Source organism: Hylaeus anthracinus, unplaced genomic scaffold (assembly GCF_026225885.1).
Source record: "Hylaeus anthracinus isolate JK02 unplaced genomic scaffold, UHH_iyHylAnth1.0_haploid 11994, whole genome shotgun sequence".
NCBI classification, from domain to species: domain Eukaryota; kingdom Metazoa; phylum Arthropoda; class Insecta; order Hymenoptera; family Colletidae; genus Hylaeus; species Hylaeus anthracinus.
The window spans coordinates 1181584-1199138 of NW_026534341.1; the positions used below are offsets into that span (position 1 = coordinate 1181584).

The window sequence follows — 17555 nt, forward strand, 5'->3', positions numbered from 1 at the left end:
TAGTTGCGCCATCGATCGCGTCAGGTTCTGTTTTCATCGACGCCGACGGAGCAGCTCGCGATGGTCTCGTAGTCCCGTCATCTGAATTGTACGCATCGAGTCTAACATCGAGTCTAACATCGAGTAGGAACAAATAGCGATGAAAAATGGGGATAGTTTTCCCGGCGAATTCTAATAAATGCGATAACACGACGATACGATAGCTACGAAATCGAACTTGTTTGCATATCTGGATAACGGTGGATTTAACTAAGACGAAAAACGGTGGGTCGTTTCGATCTGTCATCGACGAACGTCTTACGTGTTATCGATATCGTATCCAGATACGTAGTTGTCACGATTTACAAGAATATTCTCTTACGTAACGTATTACGTTATTTTACGTGCTGGCTCTCACCTTGAGTATACGTACGCAATCTTGTCGTTTCGTGCTATTTCCGCTTTCGAATGGTTCGCCTTAAATATTGCACGTAAATACAGGGTGGGACAACAACTATTAGCACCCTATAACGCCGGATATCTTGGAAACTATAAGTTTCGCAGAAATAATCAGCTAATGTAAATCTATAGATGCTGTTACAATACGAGTTCGCAGTCGTTAACGAATGATTGTTTCCGGCTCGAATCCTAGTACGCCTAGACACCGTCTACATCTTTTGCGCAGAATACGCTTTTTCGACAAACCAGCAACGGTCGAGAAAGTTTAAGAAATCTCATTCCGAGAGGTTACGGGTTGGATAAAAAATTCAATTATTCGTGAAAGCGGATGCACGCGATCGAAATCGAAATGGAAGTTTATTCTGTCGCGAGTGTCGATCGATTCGTACGATGTCTTACGAAAAGAAAAGGGAGGGGAAGAGAGTAATTTCTAAACAGAGTCTAGGATCGGTCTGCTCGTTTCGGGTGTCGACAATTTGTACGGTGTAACCGGTACGATCCCGCGAACCGGTCACAGAAGTTGCACGCGCAGTTTAAGAAATGCAGGCGACGCGACGTCGACGGGCCAGTTGTGCGCGAGCCTTTATCGGCGTTAAGTTACAAGTTAGAGGAGCCGCACGTGTACACCATGTTTCGGTAACGCAAGTGTCGCGCGGAAGGAAGCTAAATATAATCCAGAAAGAAAACGAATAACCTCCCGCCTAGAAACGCGTTACCCGCGAACGGTTAAACCGTCTATCTACTTGTCGTCGCATTCATTTCGGAGCGTTACGGTTTAACGTGCATTACGCACCGGAGCGGGCGCGAGTAGCGCGACTCGTAAGCTCGTAGCTCGCAGCGCGTTCGCGAATCGCGATGCACCGCGCTTCACGTTCCGTCTGCATCTCTCCCTTTCGAAAGAAAGAGAAATCTTCGTCTTCCCGTTCGCGTTCATCGCGTTCATCGCGTATCGTAACGAGCAATCGCGTTACGAGCAACATCCTCTCTCAACGAACGCGTCGTTTTACTCGTTTCTTTGATTATTTGGAAAAGCCTTCGTCGTCTACCGTGGTGTTGCGTCATCGATAGTGTTCCCAGTGCGTTCGTTGGGACGCGTCGCGAAGGTTACTCGACGAATTTACCTCGTCGACGATTGAATCAATCGTCGACGATTCGGTCGGCTCGGAGACAACTTTTTTACGCGCGTGCTTGTCATACTCGCGTAACATCTCTTGCGTACTTGTTCGCGAACCGTGATTCCAAGGAACGTAAATCTGCCGACGACGGCGTGTACTCGTCAGGTAAAAACTACGAACCCGATCGTTGGCTTGTTTACGCGAACCGTCTCACGTGACTCGTTCGGTCACATTTTTTTTTTTTTTTACCAATCGCGAGACTTGTACTTTTCCAAGCGTGCGATCGAAGAGTTTGAAATGAAACGTTTCGAATGTGAAAAAAAAAAAAGTGACGAGTTAAATGCTGCCATCGCGAGGAGGTTTTACGAGCTATTATCGGAGCGATTACATTTTCACGCGAAGCAGACGCGTCTTATTTTTGTCGCGGTACGGCACGGTGCACCGTTTGCGTTTGCCCCGTGCCCGATTGTGCAATATGTGTCTACGCGATATAATACGGATATAATTGTTCGGCGCCGTTGTATAATGTGGTTTCCAGCGTGAATCCAGTCACGGCTGGAACGTTGTCGCACAAACACAACGGATCACGGACTGTCGTTCTTTCCCCGTTCTCGGATTCCTTGTTACGATTAAAAACCTCGGCCGTGGTTTCCAGCTGCTGTCAACTACGTGTTCACCGAACGGTGCAGCGTGTTTCGATGTTTTCGAGTAGTCGGTGGACGGATTGATTCCGTTTGTAATTCGCGACGACTCTTGACGTGCTCGGGCGTCACCGTTCCGCGCGTCACGCGAGTTTACACGCCTAATTCGCGGAGCGACGACAGCAAACATCGGCGTCGGATAGCGGTGTGTATTTGGTACAGTCGTTATCAACTCGTCGCGAAAACGACTGTTCGCGTTGAATCGAAGCAATTAACGCGATCGAGTAGCGGAACTCTGAACTCGTACGCGGTGCCTCGATTCTCGAATGGCGACCACCTGTTCGCTCCTTCTTCCCAGCTAGAACGGAAAAACAAAGTGTCAGTTTTCAGTGACGATACCACGACGTACGCGATCGATTCTTTCTCGATATACGAACGTAAAATGGGTATAGGTATAGGTATAGGTATAGGCGTGGTCGTCGCGTTCGATTCGATCGGTTTATCGCACTGGTTTGAAAGATTTGCGCGTAATGCACCGTATAAAGCAGAGAAACGATAACAAGTAAAATCGTGGTTCGCTAGATGTAACCTTCTCGAACGTGGAATCGTTCCGTGATCTAGTCAACTATCGGTAACGCGGTTTGGAGTAAAGTAGAGAGCCGAGGGGAGCCGAGTGGAGCAGAGGGGCGACGAGATAAACGACGACCGAAGGTGAAAAAACGATAAATCGCGAAATTAGGACAGAAAAGTTCAACGATAGCCACCGGTGGATCGTTTACGTAACAGTGCTCCGAGTGACCGAGGTGTGCGACCGTTCTCGAAACGCTTGCGCTCGTTCCATCCTTATCCGCTAGCCGTACGGATAGCGGGTGTCATGTCGGTTGAACGGTTCCCCGATCGAAGCGAATTTTCACGCTAAACGCGTACTCGTCCACGTTTACGCCGGACCTTGGAATTCGAAATGATTCTTATCGTTTGCTGCAAATTGCAAATTGGAACCGATAGTTACAAAGAGGCGAGTTCCGATGGTTGTTTTAGCGCAACAGCGATAATCATGTCGTGATAACGATAATAAAATAACCGTTTAGCGTTTACGCGTTACGTCACGTATCGCGACGGTAAACGTTTCTCGGCGTTCGACGAACCATGCCGAGTATCGCGAGTTTACATGAAAACGATACTTTCGATGTCTCGTCCAAGTAGACGAGGACTCGATCGGTCATAGCTTACGAGAGAAAAATGGAAGAAGCGAGACACGCGTGGTCTTCCTTCAAGTCGGTCGGAAAATTATCGTCGTCGAGAGGTAACGGCGACACCGACAATTCCACCACGATCTGGTACGACGTTCCCGTTCCCGTGATAATACATTGCCACGAGTTTCCCGATGCAAACGAGGCAAACAAGCCCGAGGTAACCGCCGCGACCAACGATGCGAACGCTTTCGGTGCCGTCGACCAAGACCGGCGGATGATGCTCGCGGACAGTCCCGAAACAGAGCGCGATAAAGAGACAAAGTTCGATCTTTACGCGAACGAAAGCCTGCCGTTGGACACCGAACGCAGCAGGCAAGAAAAACGGCACAGAAACACCGTGGAACTGACCGCGATCACGTCGGTGAAAACCGATCAAGACGGCGTACCGAGCATCAGCTTCAGTTTCGTGCACGCCGACGAGAAATTGCCTCGTACGTCCGAGATCGATGGAACGTCGAGCGAAGGTCGCGACACGTCTACGTCGTCGCGAAATCAGCTGTACGACTTTCCTAAGAGCTCGTACATTCGGGACGAAAACGAGACCGAGAAAGTGATCGAAAGTCGGGACGAAACGGATGCCGACGGTAACGAAATTCAACGCGCGAGCCAGGAAGAAGTCGATGCGGGATCTATCGACGTCCCGAGGAAAATGCACGGAGACTCGAAAGAGCCACGCGACGCGCTCGAACGGGAGAAATTGATCGCGCGGGAAAAGGCGAACGATCGAACGATCGCCAAAACCGATTCACCAGCGAAAAGACTGGATCGGCGTGCGATACGATCGGCAAGGTCGTTGAGATCCGAGCGGAAATGTTACGGAATGTCGGAGGCCGAATACGACGGCGACGCGGGAATCGCTTCGATGTCTGGATCGTATTCGGATCCCGAGTGCTCGAACGAACCTCCCTCGAACGTGTCTCGTCGAAACAGACATTCCAAGGTACATGTACGCGCTATACGTAGAACGACCACGGTCGGATCGGACTTGGCGACAACGATCGAACGCGTCGATTTGCCCGAGTAATTGTCACATATCGGATTTGTCCGAGTAAAAAAGAGTAAAGGGAACGATTTATCGCCACGTTCGATTGCCGATCGTTGGACGTTCTGTTCTCGTCGGAGCTGGAACGGTCCATCGAGAGATCGATCGCGCGTCTACGGGTGTGTCGTTGTAGTTGCAGAAACATCGACTGGGAAAAGCATGGGATAAAATGACGAGTTGGATACGCGACGAAACCTCCAAGATCAACGAGATCGTGATCAAACACGCGAGATTGCAAGCCGTTGGTGCCCTCGCTGAAGATGCTCGAGTCCCGAGAGTTTCCAAGAGCAAAAGCACAGCGTCCTACGATCTGACCAAAGCGAGGACGCAGGAGCTTGGATCGATCACAAGGGTCGAAGAGTTCGGGTTGGCCGCTGTCTCGGAGGAAAACGTTACCTCTTCTCCCGAAAGTGCTGCCGTTTCGATGAAAAATATCGCTGACGACGCCGACCCAAATAACGATTCGAGAAAATTGAGAAGGAAAGTTGGCAGTTCCGATAACGTTTTTAACGTCGACGCTAAAAAACATTTCGCTCCGGTCTCATTCAGCATGGACAAGCTGTGCTTCGATACGGAAAACGAGGAGATGGACGGTGACGGAGACGGAGACGGAGACGGAGATGCAGCCAGGGATCATGTTCGAAAAGCTGGCCCAATTAAGAAAAGAATGCTGGGGTCAATCAGAGGGTTAATGGCCTCCACTCATCTGCTGCACGTTCACGAGACCGAAGAGGTACATTGTTCTATTTTGCTTCGTGAAACGTTTCCTTTCGTTCCACCCGTAACGCCTAATCGCACACGCCCAACTATTCTTTGACGCAGCCCTTGACACTCTTTTCGTACGTGTTCGTACGAAATAACGATATCTAGACGACTGTATTACGGTTCGGAGCAAACTATCAAAGCATGGAAAGTGTGGGAAAGTTGGACGGAGAAAATAACCGACTTTGTTTCGCGTACCCTCGTTTGCGTGTACTTCTTCATTTTCGCGCGTTCATCTCCGTTTCAAGTACGAATGAGATATCTATACCATCCGAGACTTCGGGGCGTAAGCCAATATACTTCTTCTAGCCGATATACTAAGCACCTCTTGGTCGGCATCGTAGCTATCGTTGTTCGCGAGGTCTTCGTTCCCATCGCTAAATCCGCGGAGAAGCATCGAATTCAGGCTGTGTCATTGACATTTGTTTTCTCCTGGCTCCGAGGCGGCCTCGGAACGCGCGTGCGCGCGAAAAATACGAGGTAATCGTAGAAATTGTTAGGAACGCGTGGAAAATTGAGCGTAGAAAAGGAAAGCCGTGGTAACGACGTCTTCCCGCGGGGGCAATCCTGAGAGCCCCGCGTTTAATACACAGCTACGGCGAAGACGAGGGCGACGGTAACCGCGACCTCTGCGATTTCACCGTGTCGCGTGAACCCAACTCGAGGAAGTCGAGGAAGTCGGGAATCGTAAAAGGGAAAGGAAGAATCGTGCACATCGATACCGATCTTCGAACGTTCGAGATTTCGTCGGTCATATTCGTTCGACGATGTCTCGCTTTTCCATCGTTACGCTTTTACGAACACGCCGCCTAACGAACATTTCTAAGAGTCTGTAACTTGCCAACGAATTACGTTACACGTTTATCGAACTACGCCAACTCTCGAGAAATCCCTCCGAGTGTTTTCCGAGTCTCGCGCCTCGTCTCGAGTTGCACGCTAGCTTCTCGAGCTTCGAGGTACGTTTCCGAAACTTTAATCCATATTTGGAGAATTTCCAGAATTTAGTCTTCGAGATATCGAGGTGAAAGTGTAAAACGATCGTACGCGTGTCGGTGGTTCCTGATTTAGTAATCGTTTTCCCTAGTTTGTCCGGGTTCGATTACACCTGCCCTAAGCCAACTTACCAGAGGTTTGTTGGGTGCTCGACAAGACGATGTACGCGATGTTTACGGGTCCGTTTGAAAAGTTGTCGGCGCGGGTAGAAGTGTAGGAAGCTCTTACTGTACGATCTGTACGCCACTTGTTGCGCACGCGAGTCCATTTCTTCCGAGACCGTGGTTAGTGGTTACGTATCACGTATATTATAATATCCAAGCTAACGTGTATCGATTAACCTTTTACTTTACACGGTTTCGACACCGACTGCGTCGATACACTTTATTCTTACGTACGTACGTATCCAGCTTTGTCAAAGGCCAACTAATTCGTCGCCTTGGAAATCTCTGCGCGACCGTTGAATTTTTCATCGGGAGAGAGAACTCTGCTCGTCGTCGAAAGAGACGGATCGTAAGAAAGTTGATCTTTCTCCGAGCGATACTTGATTAATCCTTCTCTCGCGATCGCGGACACGCTAATATTAAAACGAGGTAGAAAAGTAACCTGGCCAGCTTCTTTGGAATTACATCCTACGCGTTGCGAAAGTAGAAAATGATTTATTTCATCGTTTTCGCGACAACTAACTTTACTTTACGATTTTACGTGCGTCTCCAATTTTCATTCCATAAATCGATAAATACGTAACATTTGTAACAAGTCTACGTACGAGTATCATACGCAGCCAAGCTCGCGATGTCCAAGGGTTAGTAATTCTGGCAAGCCAATCGTACGTTTATTGTTAGTTCGGCGACATTTCTCCTCGTCCTATTTACGAGAGAAAATAGCAGCTATCGCGTTACGTTCGCGAGAAAAATCGACGACTGCGTTGTCGCTCTAAACGAACGTTTAACGCGTAGAAAGAGGCGGAACGAAATTAAACTCGAGTGCTCGATGCAAACCAGAACGTTGAAAAAATGATTTAACCGACGCGACGCGACGAATGGAAACTCGTCGAGCTACAAGTTTACGAAAGCCACGCGGAAGGTTGATTCGAGCGTAACACCCGTGCCGGCACCGGCACCGGCCAGTAACGCTCCAAATGACATTTTCGATAGATTTTCTTCGATCCGGTTGTTATCGGAGAAAAATATTTCGAACGCAAGAGCGCAGGACTGCTCGTAACGTGCAGGAAATTCCAGATGACGTACATGCATCTAGCAAAACCTGCAAAAATGTACAATTTTACATCTGTCGGTGACCGGTTTATTTACCAAGTCTTGGTACCGGTTTCAATTTTCGACTTACGTATTCGCAATTAATGTTTCGATCGACACCTACCGTTTCGCAAAGATATTCTATGGATACTCATTTTTTTTGTATTGTTTGGAAGCTTGATAGAAATCGAAAGTGTTCGCGCAACGAAAAGTCTCGTAAGCGTACGCAACTCATACCCGCATAATTGAATCGCGATACGTACACCTTATCCGACAACGTACCCGAAACGAAAGTTTGGATGCATAGACAAATCTGACCTAGTAGTCCTTCAGTCTTTTAATCAAAATTTTTGCAGCTGTCGTTCATCAACGTCGCTATCGTTATTTATCGATTCATAAGTTTACGAGTTTTCGCGAACCGGTAGCTCGGCTGTCCAACTTTCAAGACTATAGCGAGAAATGAATCGTGCACGTGAAAGCGCGCCGTCAAGAAATCGTTTATACGCGTAAGAAGATCCACGTTATCACGAGAAATGTACTCGACGAGCCCTAGACGTTGAACGCGCCAGGCAGATCATTCTTAATTCTCCGCGATAAGTTGAAATCGAAGATTAACGTCGCCGGATGCGTCCAAGTCGCACCGCGTTCGTTGGATCGAATGAATTTTCGAGAATGCTACGAATCGAATACGGCCGTGACCGCGACGCTCGAAAAACTATGCCGATATTGATGAGCAGGTGAGACGGAAGCTATCCACCGTAAATTTCTTTTCTCTTCGAGCACGAGTACGCGCTCCGGAAACTGAAATCTGCGTGGATGTATCGGCGATGGAAATGATCGTAATTGAACCGTAGGACGTTAGAAATAGAAATGTTGCATCTGTCGAGCTACGGTGCGTGGTTACCGCTATTTTCTGCGTTCCCTTCGAGTACTCGAATTATTCGAGCGTAGAACGAACTACTTCCAAGTGCTGTTCTTTGCGCGGAAAGAGAAGAATTAACGTTGAACGCATTTCTGGTCGCAGGGTGGACAAGGCGGATTCGAAGATGTCCGAAGGTTCGTGAAACAGGGCGGTGATTTCTGCAAGGAGTTAGCGTCGATTCTCCACGAAAGGTAGGTAATCTTCGAGGCGAAATACGTATTTCTGCAAAGACGGAAAGGCTAACGATAAGACCTTTGGTACGTGGTTATTTCAGAGCGGAGCTGGAAGCAACGTATGCCAAAGGACTCACGAAACTGAGCAACAAATTGACGAAGGCGTGTACAAAGGACCAAGGTAGGTCGAGAGGCGCGGGTCGTGAAATGAATAGTAGAAACTCGTTGAAACGACATCGTCGGGTGTCGCGGTATACGGTGAAATCCGGAGGTGTAAGGAATGTAATTTTTGATCGCGGCTGATCTTTCGTAACGCAGGTGGCAATAGCGGCGGAGGTGTAAACGAGGCATGGAGATGCGTCGGCGAAGAAATGGAGGCTGCCGCGGAAGCCCACAGACTATGGGGCATCACCCTCGACGAGCAGATCGCCAAACCACTCCGAGTACGTTACCATTTTTATTAAGTTTCTATACAAATTCCGAGAGAGAATAAGAATAAGAGAGTTTCAAGTGCGCGAATGCGAATATTTGATTATTGAGACTAAAGCTCAAATCGTCGAACTCATTAACCACAACACGTTGTTCGTAGGTAGGAGTAGCGGAGGCTCAAGGACGCTCGCGGAAATCCGTGGAGAATTCCGTGGACAAAGCTGGAAAGTCTCTTCACGAGTGGCGCAACGTCGCGACGAAAAGTAAAAAGCAAAGTTTCGCTTGCGCTCGAGAAAATGAGAGACTGCAAGATCTAGCGAGGCTACAATCGATCAGCCAGAGCCAGCAGAGTAATAACAAATCGTCGAACCATCATATGACGGAGAAGGAAGCTACCAAGCTCGAGGCGAGAAGGAGAAAGGCCGAAGACTCGTCTCGTAGGGCGGACACGGAGTTTTACACGGTGAGCGTGAGAGCCGAGAGAGCCAGGCTCGAATATGAAAGCACGGTGAAGAAGGGAGTCAAACAAATGGAACTCCTCGAGGAAGAACGATTAAGCGCCCTCAAGGATCTCGCCAACGTTTACCTGGCGCACCTGCAAGCTCTCGCTCCCCGTCTGCAACAGGTAACGCGGACAACTCCTTTGTCTTTAAGCGATCGATCGATCGTTCCCTATTCCACCGAATCACCTCGTATCAACCGAATTCTTTACCAACCGTTCTGTTACTTGCAGAATGCGGATCGATTGGCAGGCCCGGTACGCAGCTGCAACGTATCGCAAGACGTTGAAATTTTAAAGAATCTCATACGCAGAGTAGAAAGTAACGACGGTTGTAACTCGGAGCAGCTATTGCCAGACTTTTACGCCGAGCACGTTACTCTCGCGATGAACAGGGAACGTCGAAAACAAGCGTTGGTGAGAGTTCTTCACTTGATCAGACAAGACTTGGAACGAGAAAGACGCGGACGGGAGGGTTTGGAAACGCTTCATAGAGCTTTCATCGCTACGCCGGCGTTCGCAGCGGACGAGAGTACGCAAAATGTTACCGAAAAATTGCACCACGTACGTCGGTCATTTTTTATTCCATACCATTTCCGTTCAATTATACGAAACCATTTCGTTTCGCTATATCTTTTTCTTTTCCTTTCTTTTCTTTTTATTTCTTTTCCTTTATTTAGATGCGCTCCATGTTACTATACCTACAGGCAGCGAGGTATAAAGTTGGAGGGACATTAGCGGAAGTGGAAGGCAGCAAACGAGGCAAGCATCCCTTGTCGGAACATATTCTAGTGTCGAGAGACAAGCAGGGCTTGCAGCAAAGTGTTCTTAAGGTACGTGTACGCTGTCTTATAGAGTTTTTAGACGACAGCAATTCGTAGAACGCGAGATTAAATCGACGGTTTTTCTTCCAGGTTCCTTCTTGGGCAAAGAACGAATCGTTTGAGTTTCAGGACGACGAAGACGAGATAGAGGTTCATCTCGCAAAGGATCACGAAACCGAGAGTCGTCATTGGGCCGATCGAACGGCCGGCGATGGAAATTCGGAGAATCCACCCGACGAAGATGACTTTAGCGATTTCGACGAGTTCAGTAGCCATTCCGAAGATAATAACAATAGTCAAGACGTCGACGTTGTCGAGACAACGAGCAAAACCGACGGAACGGAACAGTGTAGGGCGATCTATCAGTACTCGGCGAATCTAAACGACGAGCTTAGTCTAAGCCCTGGAGACTTGATAACGGTGCATCAGAAGCAACCGGACGGTTGGTGGATAGGTGAGTGTAGAGGTCGAACTGGAATATTTCCAGCCACATACGTACAAGTTATTCATTGATTCGATCGCAACATTTCTTCCTTTAAGTTTCCGAAATATCAGCATCGGTTCTTCTTCTTTTTCTTCCTGCAAACAAAGCATTATACGAATTGCAATTTAAACGTAACGATCGAATCGATCGAGAAGCTACCAAAGCACACTGGGATCGAAAGTCTAACACATTTTTTTCGTAAACGTGTTAACTTTGACTGTTTAGAATTATACATACTATATATGTACGCGTGTTACTTTTTTTATATTTAAATTTAATTCACGGCTAAAACAATCCGATGTTATCGCGTGTCATACGATCGGTATCGTTTCTAAAAGACAACTATTTAGTAAACAGATATTTATTTACGTTATTAAAGTGCCAATACTAGCAGTTAGGACTTTGTAAACCGCGCAACACAAGAAATAAAATCAACGTATTCGAAATAACGATGAATCGTAATCTGGAACATATTCGTGCAACGAAATACTACCTTCTGATTTTATGATCAACATTTTATAATTTATAATTAACGTATAGTATCGATGTAAACTACAGTACCGCGATACGATGTAACGCTGCGCCTATTGTTAATCTTTATTAACTGGTGACGTGCAGTCTGCGACGGCATCGTTTTCCCGATAGAAGCGCTGACCAAACTCCGAAAATTAGTTCGGTCTCTTGAACGCTAGATGGCTATTCATTTGAGCGAAAATACCGGGAAAAGTTGAAATTTAAATATATGGTAGCTTAGCCTAGCGTTTATTTAGATTTAAATAACGTATTAAAGGAAAACTTAAAAGGGTGAAATGATTTTACGATGCCGTCACAGAAAACATTTCATAAAGTCACTACGATATAACGTAAGAGTAGTGTACGACCGACATGAAAGCGTACAGAAACACTCGTTCACTTTCGCAACTTTCTGTAGATTATTTCTTTACGTAGCGATTGCGAATTAAATTAAACGACGTGAAATGTACATAACTCGTTTGATTAGTGGAAATCCAATTGTAAATAACATTTAGAAGACGTTAGTAATTTAAGAATCGCATGTAATGGTAATTTTAAGTACAGAGAACTTATTTATAAATCAATAATATATGTATATATATATATATATATATATATTATTAATTCATTGGTGAATCTTAATCGTCGAGTTCGTTTTCATGATCCTTTTCCAACTGAATTATTACTTCGTCGATGATGCGAGTATTGTTAACTAAAAAATATAAGAAACATCCGTCGTTAAGATAAATTATAAAGACGTACTTCTTTGGCGTATCGTAACTTACTACAAAATGGTACACCGTTCGAAGTAGCAACAAAGAACGTTCCCCGTTGAGGATAATTCACTGCATTTATGCCCATTTCGGTACAAATATTTTTATTGCAAGGCTCTTCCGCAATTTCCGCTAAGCTTCGATACGATAAATCCCAATGATGCGCCCAGAAAGTGCAATTATGTTTAATGTCGGATATTAAAGATTCCGTCAAATAAATGTACGAACGCCCGTGACTGCATATAGACTTATTAATTACTGAAAGCGTACAGGTATTTCAGCAAAATACGAAACTTCAATGATAAAACAAATATTAAAAAAAAAAAAAACATTAATGTATATTGAGAATACTCACCTCGAAGAGGAATTGGTAAATATTCGAAATACGAAGAATCTATTTTTACGCAACCAGGTTGACTTTTGCCACCGTTTGGATAAAAGTCAACGTGACCTGACAACAAAAGGAATGTGTATGTAACGCAAGAGACGGCATAAGGAACTATCTAAGGAACTGTCACCAACCTATAGGCTCTGGTAAGCCTAACCCAATTTCGGTAAGCAATTTGCCATTGGTGTGTATGATATCGACAAATGGTGCATCGGACTTGTGAAGTTTTACGGTGGAGTCTGCATTTTTGAAACAAGGTTGCGCAGGATCGAGTCCTGTTATTCTTGCAACTTTCCATTTACTCTGTCTTCTCTTTAATTCTTTCGCGGTAAAACCACAAATATGCGCTCCAAGACTGTGACCCACCAAATGTAAAGGTCCCCAAATATCGGCGGCAGATGTATTACGAATGCTCGTTGCATTCTCTATGTGGCCTAAAAATCTTTATAAAATAATAAGCATTTCGAGACGCATGTATAGCCAATGTGATATTTATAAAACTGTACAAAGTAGACCTTGCAATTTGATATCCCACCACCCTTGTATTAACTGCTGCTTTGTAGTAATTCCAAGTATTACCACCGGTACTCCAATCTACCACTACGACATTAACATCGTTCTAGAAAACAAAGAAGCTGTTTAATTTTTCTTTGAGCAGAAAAAGGATGCACTAATAATAACGATATAAAAACACATGAAATTGTTAATTTCGATGTAATCGACGGCACTTTCGAAATAATGTATCAATATACCCATTGGAGAAATGATTGTTCCAAGTTGCTAATCCATGATTGTTGTCCATGCGATAAGAACCCATGAACTATTATTATTGTTTCTCGTCCAATTTGAAAATCTGTCCATTCTAACCCAAATTGTTTGCCGACCATTACTTGAACACGTTGAGATTGTTTTCTCGAAGACAGAAAGAATTGGACATCCAAAGCATTTGTCCCATTAGGTTTACTCATAAAAAACCACTCCAAAGTAGCAGCCAATGTTTTTCCCAAACCGAAGCAATCAACTTGGTTCGATTTAGACTCTTTACGAGTGTCTATAAAGCCAGATGAATTGGAAAGTGTAAAAGTAAAATCTGTTAAATTGGTTCTATAATTAATCGATGAAATTTCACCAACAGAATCCAAACTTGTATTTGCACTTGCACTTTTTTCTAAAACATTATTACATGCGGTAGAAAGTAAGGTCAGTTTAATTAGAACAAACATAAAAATGAAAGACACCATTTTTCATGTTAAATTTTTAGTTACATTTGCAAGCAACTGTACATTTGATCTTCCTATAGATGTTTACATCAAAATGATGTTTACATCAAATAGTTGAAACCATGACCTAACGATTGATAACAGAGATTACATCATTACTAGCTTCAAGTGAAACAATTACATATTAAGATGTTTTAAAGATCACTTTTACATTATTTATGTTTAAGAGAAACAAAAAAATGTAAGTTTACTTGTAATTGGTACGCACGTACCTACTTTGTTTTTATTCAAAATATATAATTATAATAACAATTTTGGTTACAGTTACATGCTATTTGTATATAGTATAACAGGAAATATAGGTTTGCGTATAATTTATGAATTTTTATCATACATACAAAATTGTATTAGATCTATTTATGTAGTATGAAAGTATAATATGCTTTTACATAAATACTATCAAGCTGCAGTTCAATTATATTACAATTTATATATTTAATTTTTGCTTCTTCCGTTTCCGTTTCTTCTCTTTTTGCTTTTTCTACAAATAAACGAAACGATATGTTAGTGTTTTTTTTATTATTAGTTAATAGAAAAACGAACGAACACACATTTTTACCATTGTTTGTTTGAAGTTTACTTGGTTAGATACATTTTTGCTACCTCCTTGGAAACTACTAAAATCTACCGCTTCATAATTGAAATCTTTCGTTGGCATTAGACCTTTTCTTTGTAATTCGTTAATTACACATTGTTTTTCTCCTTTCTTTCTTTGAATCCTACGAATCAAATGTTTAAGAAATGTATATTTAATAATCGATAAAAATGGTTAAGTAATATTTGTGACAGTACCGTATTGCATTAATAGTATCATCTTCCGGAACTTGCTCTTGAATTCTTGCTAGATTATCTTTTTTCCTTTCTTCATCTACTAAACTCTCAGCGTCGTCTGGTTCCCTCTTTGTGCTTTGGACAATTTTAGTCGTCAACGATGGAGCTGGCGTTAATAAATCGTCATTAATTTTTTCTCGTGTTTCATTTTGTTTATTAATATCGGAGTCTCGTTTTCTTTTTCGTCCCTGCATTTGGCCCAAAGAAATTTGCGACGGTTTTTTTGAGGGCGTTGTTACGATTCCGTCTGCCTCAACTCGAGCAACTTGTTTAAAATGTTTGTAAACTCTATTTTTACTCTCAGCTATTTCTTCCGCTTCTGTCTTGGTTTTATTCTTACGATCTTCTTCTTGCTTCAGCCGCTCCCTTTCTTGCGCTTCTTCTTCTGCTATCATAGGTATAACACGTTTGTATCGTTCAAACGGACTAACAAAGATAAACTTTTTCTTTTTAACATTCTTCTGTTCATCATTTGTTGTTTCCTCATCCTAGAAAAAGATGCAAATTATGTTTTTAAGCAGAGTTATAGCTTCGAGCAGCGATATATCGGTCCTTGACCCTCAAAGGATTAATATTGTCCTAGAATCGTTTGTACAATGTATCAAATTTATTTTTCTTTACCTCGGATGGAACTGGACTGTCGAACACCGTTACCGTATGTTTCGCGAGAGTATCCAAAATCGATGTTTCCAATACATTATCTTCGTTTAACAAACACGGTAAATCGGCTCTTGCTTCCATGCCGCTCGGAATGTCATGAGGACAGTACATCCATGTTTCCGAATTCGTAATATGATTTCTGTGAGTTAATCTTTGTCTGAGATCTTCGAGAACAGGTTTAATAAGGGGTTGTTCCCTAGCCTTTAATATTATTTTGTGCATTTTTAATAAATTTTGTCGAACCAAGGGAGGTATAGGATTGCAGCATGCCAAAATTCCTTGCATTTCGCGAGGTAACGTTTCGGCTATATTCAAAAGCATATGATTTGGCAAAACGTAAGCGGTACTGTCGTCTTCTTCTCTGGCTGTCAGATCTCTCCATTTATGTAATTCTCTTAAAGCGTACAACTGTTTATTATTAAACATTTTGTGAGTCTTTCTGTACATATTTAGACAGCTTTCCTCGGTCCACACCGGTTTTACATAAGTTTTTTTACAAATATCCGTACTCCTGTTGTAAACAGCTTTTAAGATATTCGACTGTCCGTCAGCGATATCTATTAAAGCATTTTTTAGAATGTCCTTTATGTACAGTAAATAATGCGTATCTTCTCTAGCGTATTTTTGAAGTTCATCCGGCAACGGTCTAATACGCCAATCGGCCAGTTGATAACGTTTATTGGGATCTATGTTACAATATTTTTTCAATAAGTACGCTAAACTTAAATACGGCAAATTTAACTGTTTGGCGGCTTGATGAGTGTCAAACATATTTACTACATAGAGAGATAGATCTCTTTGAAGCCATTGAATGTCTAAATCGGCTCCGTGAAATACTTTTAGAATCGCACGATTGGTAAAGATTTCATTTAATTCGTGTAATTCCGATCGCAACGATAACGTATCTATCAAATAATCACTATCTCCCGTTGAAATTTGCATTAAGCAAGTTATTCCTTGGAAACTTCTATAGGAATGATGTTCCAAATCTACCGCAATCTCTTTATACCGTTTTAGGTCTTTGAGTAGCAATTTAATATCGGATGAATTTTCAATAATTATTAATGGCGTTTCTTCCAAAGATTTATACTTTGCTGGTTCGGATTTCTGTAATCGGTCGTCGGAAGGTGTAAACATGTTTAACTCGTATTCGTACGGGTGATTGAACACTTCTCCGTTTTCAGTCTCCTCCAAATAAATAGCTAACGGTTTTAAAGAATTTGGTTTATCCTTGATCCTAGGATACCAAGGTTTAGAGCTATTGTCAATTTTATCTTTAAACGCTAGCTGAGGTCTATGAACATTTTTTCCTGCGAGTAACCGCACCGATTGTGTACTATCGGAAGTCTGGGGCGCGTCATACGTTTGTCTGTTCCAACTACCATTGATACTTTGTTGTTTGGTATGCGTTACCACTAATTCTACTTCAGAATTTTTAGTAATACCACATTCCTTGTCCATTAGTGCATTCTACGACAGACAACATAATATATATTTATATAGAAGAAACTTTGAGAATATGAAAAATCTTTGAAACAATTAAAAAAATAAACTTACGGCTCTATCCAAGAGTATGTCGTTCGTTTCCAATAAAAGATCAAACTTTTCTTCTATACTACGATGCGATATTTTATTTTTAATTCCCACCGTTCCTAACACGTGTTGCATAACGTTTAATGTCAATTTGACGTTTTCATCTTTGGCGTTAAGGAAACTGGGAAAGCACGAATAATAACTATAGTTCGATCCGATCGGTAAGTTATTGGCAGCTTTAATCCCAGTTCTTATAGCATCGAATGCATGCTGAAACAAATAATTATTCAATAGAGATTTTCTTAGCGTAGCTTTCGACATTCACGATTTCGAAAAGTTAAAACTCACCTGCAGATAAGCATCAAAATTAGGGTATCCAGGTATGACTTGGTTAACTTTCTGGCTTTTGCTTTCTCGTATTTCGTTGTCTGATGACAGCTGGCAGTTGCCACTCCAGTCCTCGGCAGGGTCCATTTGGTCGATCGCGAATCGCAGGTTTCCTATTAATCGTTATCACAACACGTATTCTTATTCTTGTACTCTTTTTGAGAAACGTAACCAATAATTTGCACGTTGTGTACAACTTGGTACAACTACAACCTACAACACAACGCGAGTCGCGAGACCCGAGATACAAAAGTTGTGCGGTGACGAAGACAGGAAGACTCGACGTGATAAAAACGAATGTAAACAGCAGCGCCCTCGGTTGAAAAACAGTGGTGGTGACATCGTAGAACGCGACGTCG

At 43.3% G+C, this 17555-nt stretch overlaps 3 protein-coding genes across 5 annotated transcripts; 1 reads left to right on the forward strand and 2 right to left on the reverse strand.

Moving 5' to 3' along the window:
- Positions 1-1024: 1024 nt before the first annotated feature.
- Positions 1025-11195, forward strand: LOC128888970 (uncharacterized). Of its 2 annotated transcripts, XM_054146209.1 has the most exons (10): positions 1025-1074; positions 2777-4387; positions 4623-5222; positions 8525-8613; positions 8697-8776; positions 8914-9038; positions 9185-9649; positions 9758-10087; positions 10204-10356; positions 10438-11195. In XM_054146209.1, the coding sequence occupies exons 2-10, from the start codon at positions 3434-3436 to the stop codon at positions 10858-10860; spliced, it is 3219 nt and encodes a 1072-aa protein (XP_054002184.1). In that variant the 5' UTR covers positions 1025-1074; positions 2777-3433; the 3' UTR covers positions 10861-11195. The 2 variants fall into 2 exon arrangements, with proteins under 2 accessions (XP_054002184.1, XP_054002183.1); XM_054146208.1 differs by lacking the exon at positions 1025-1074 and having other exon boundaries at positions 1105-4387.
- On the reverse strand, positions 11139-13828 carry LOC128888988 (phospholipase A1-like). 2 transcript variants are annotated; one of them, XM_054146240.1, is made up of 7 exons: positions 13639-13657; positions 13258-13556; positions 13021-13124; positions 12640-12947; positions 12473-12568; positions 12130-12375; positions 11139-12056 (listed from the first exon to the last, which is right to left on the reverse strand). In XM_054146240.1, exons 2-7 carry the CDS (start codon positions 13471-13473, stop codon positions 11983-11985), a joined length of 1044 nt encoding a protein of 347 aa, XP_054002215.1. In that variant the 5' UTR covers positions 13474-13556; positions 13639-13657; the 3' UTR covers positions 11139-11982. The 2 variants fall into 2 exon arrangements, with proteins under 2 accessions (XP_054002215.1, XP_054002214.1); XM_054146239.1 differs by having other exon boundaries at positions 13258-13828.
- A 137-nt stretch (positions 13829-13965) lies between these two features.
- LOC128888973 (exosome component 10) lies at positions 13966-17434 on the reverse strand. The gene is made up of 6 exons (XM_054146216.1): positions 17158-17434; positions 16834-17079; positions 15238-16746; positions 14578-15104; positions 14345-14504; positions 13966-14266 (listed from the first exon to the last, which is right to left on the reverse strand). Exons 1-6 carry the CDS (start codon positions 17281-17283, stop codon positions 14213-14215), a joined length of 2622 nt encoding a protein of 873 aa, XP_054002191.1. The 5' UTR covers positions 17284-17434; the 3' UTR covers positions 13966-14212.
- Between the last annotated feature and the right edge of the window lie 121 nt (positions 17435-17555).

Coding starts and splice junctions, on each gene's coding strand:
- LOC128888973 (XM_054146216.1), bottom strand. CDS start 17,283: ATGGACCCTGCCGAGGACTGGAGTGGCAACTGCCAGCTGTCATCAGAC. Junction 16,747..16,833: donor ACATACTCTTGGATAGAGCC/GTAAGTTTATTT, acceptor TGTCTGTCGTAG/AATGCACTAATGGACAAGGA. Junction 15,105..15,237: donor ACAGTCCAGTTCCATCCGAG/GTAAAGAAAAAT, acceptor ATCTTTTTCTAG/GATGAGGAAACAACAAATGA.
- LOC128888988 (XM_054146239.1), bottom strand. CDS start 13,746: ATGGTGTCTTTCATTTTTATGTTTGTTCTAATTAAACTGACCTTACTT. Junction 12,948..13,020: donor GTGGGATATCAAATTGCAAG/GTCTACTTTGTA, acceptor TATTTTATAAAG/ATTTTTAGGCCACATAGAGA. Junction 12,376..12,472: donor TTTACCAATTCCTCTTCGAG/GTGAGTATTCTC, acceptor GTACGCTTTCAG/TAATTAATAAGTCTATATGC.
- LOC128888970 (XM_054146209.1), top strand. CDS start 3,434: ATGGAAGAAGCGAGACACGCGTGGTCTTCCTTCAAGTCGGTCGGAAAA. Junction 9,039..9,184: donor AGATCGCCAAACCACTCCGA/GTACGTTACCAT, acceptor CGTTGTTCGTAG/GTAGGAGTAGCGGAGGCTCA. Junction 10,088..10,203: donor TTACCGAAAAATTGCACCAC/GTACGTCGGTCA, acceptor TCCTTTATTTAG/ATGCGCTCCATGTTACTATA.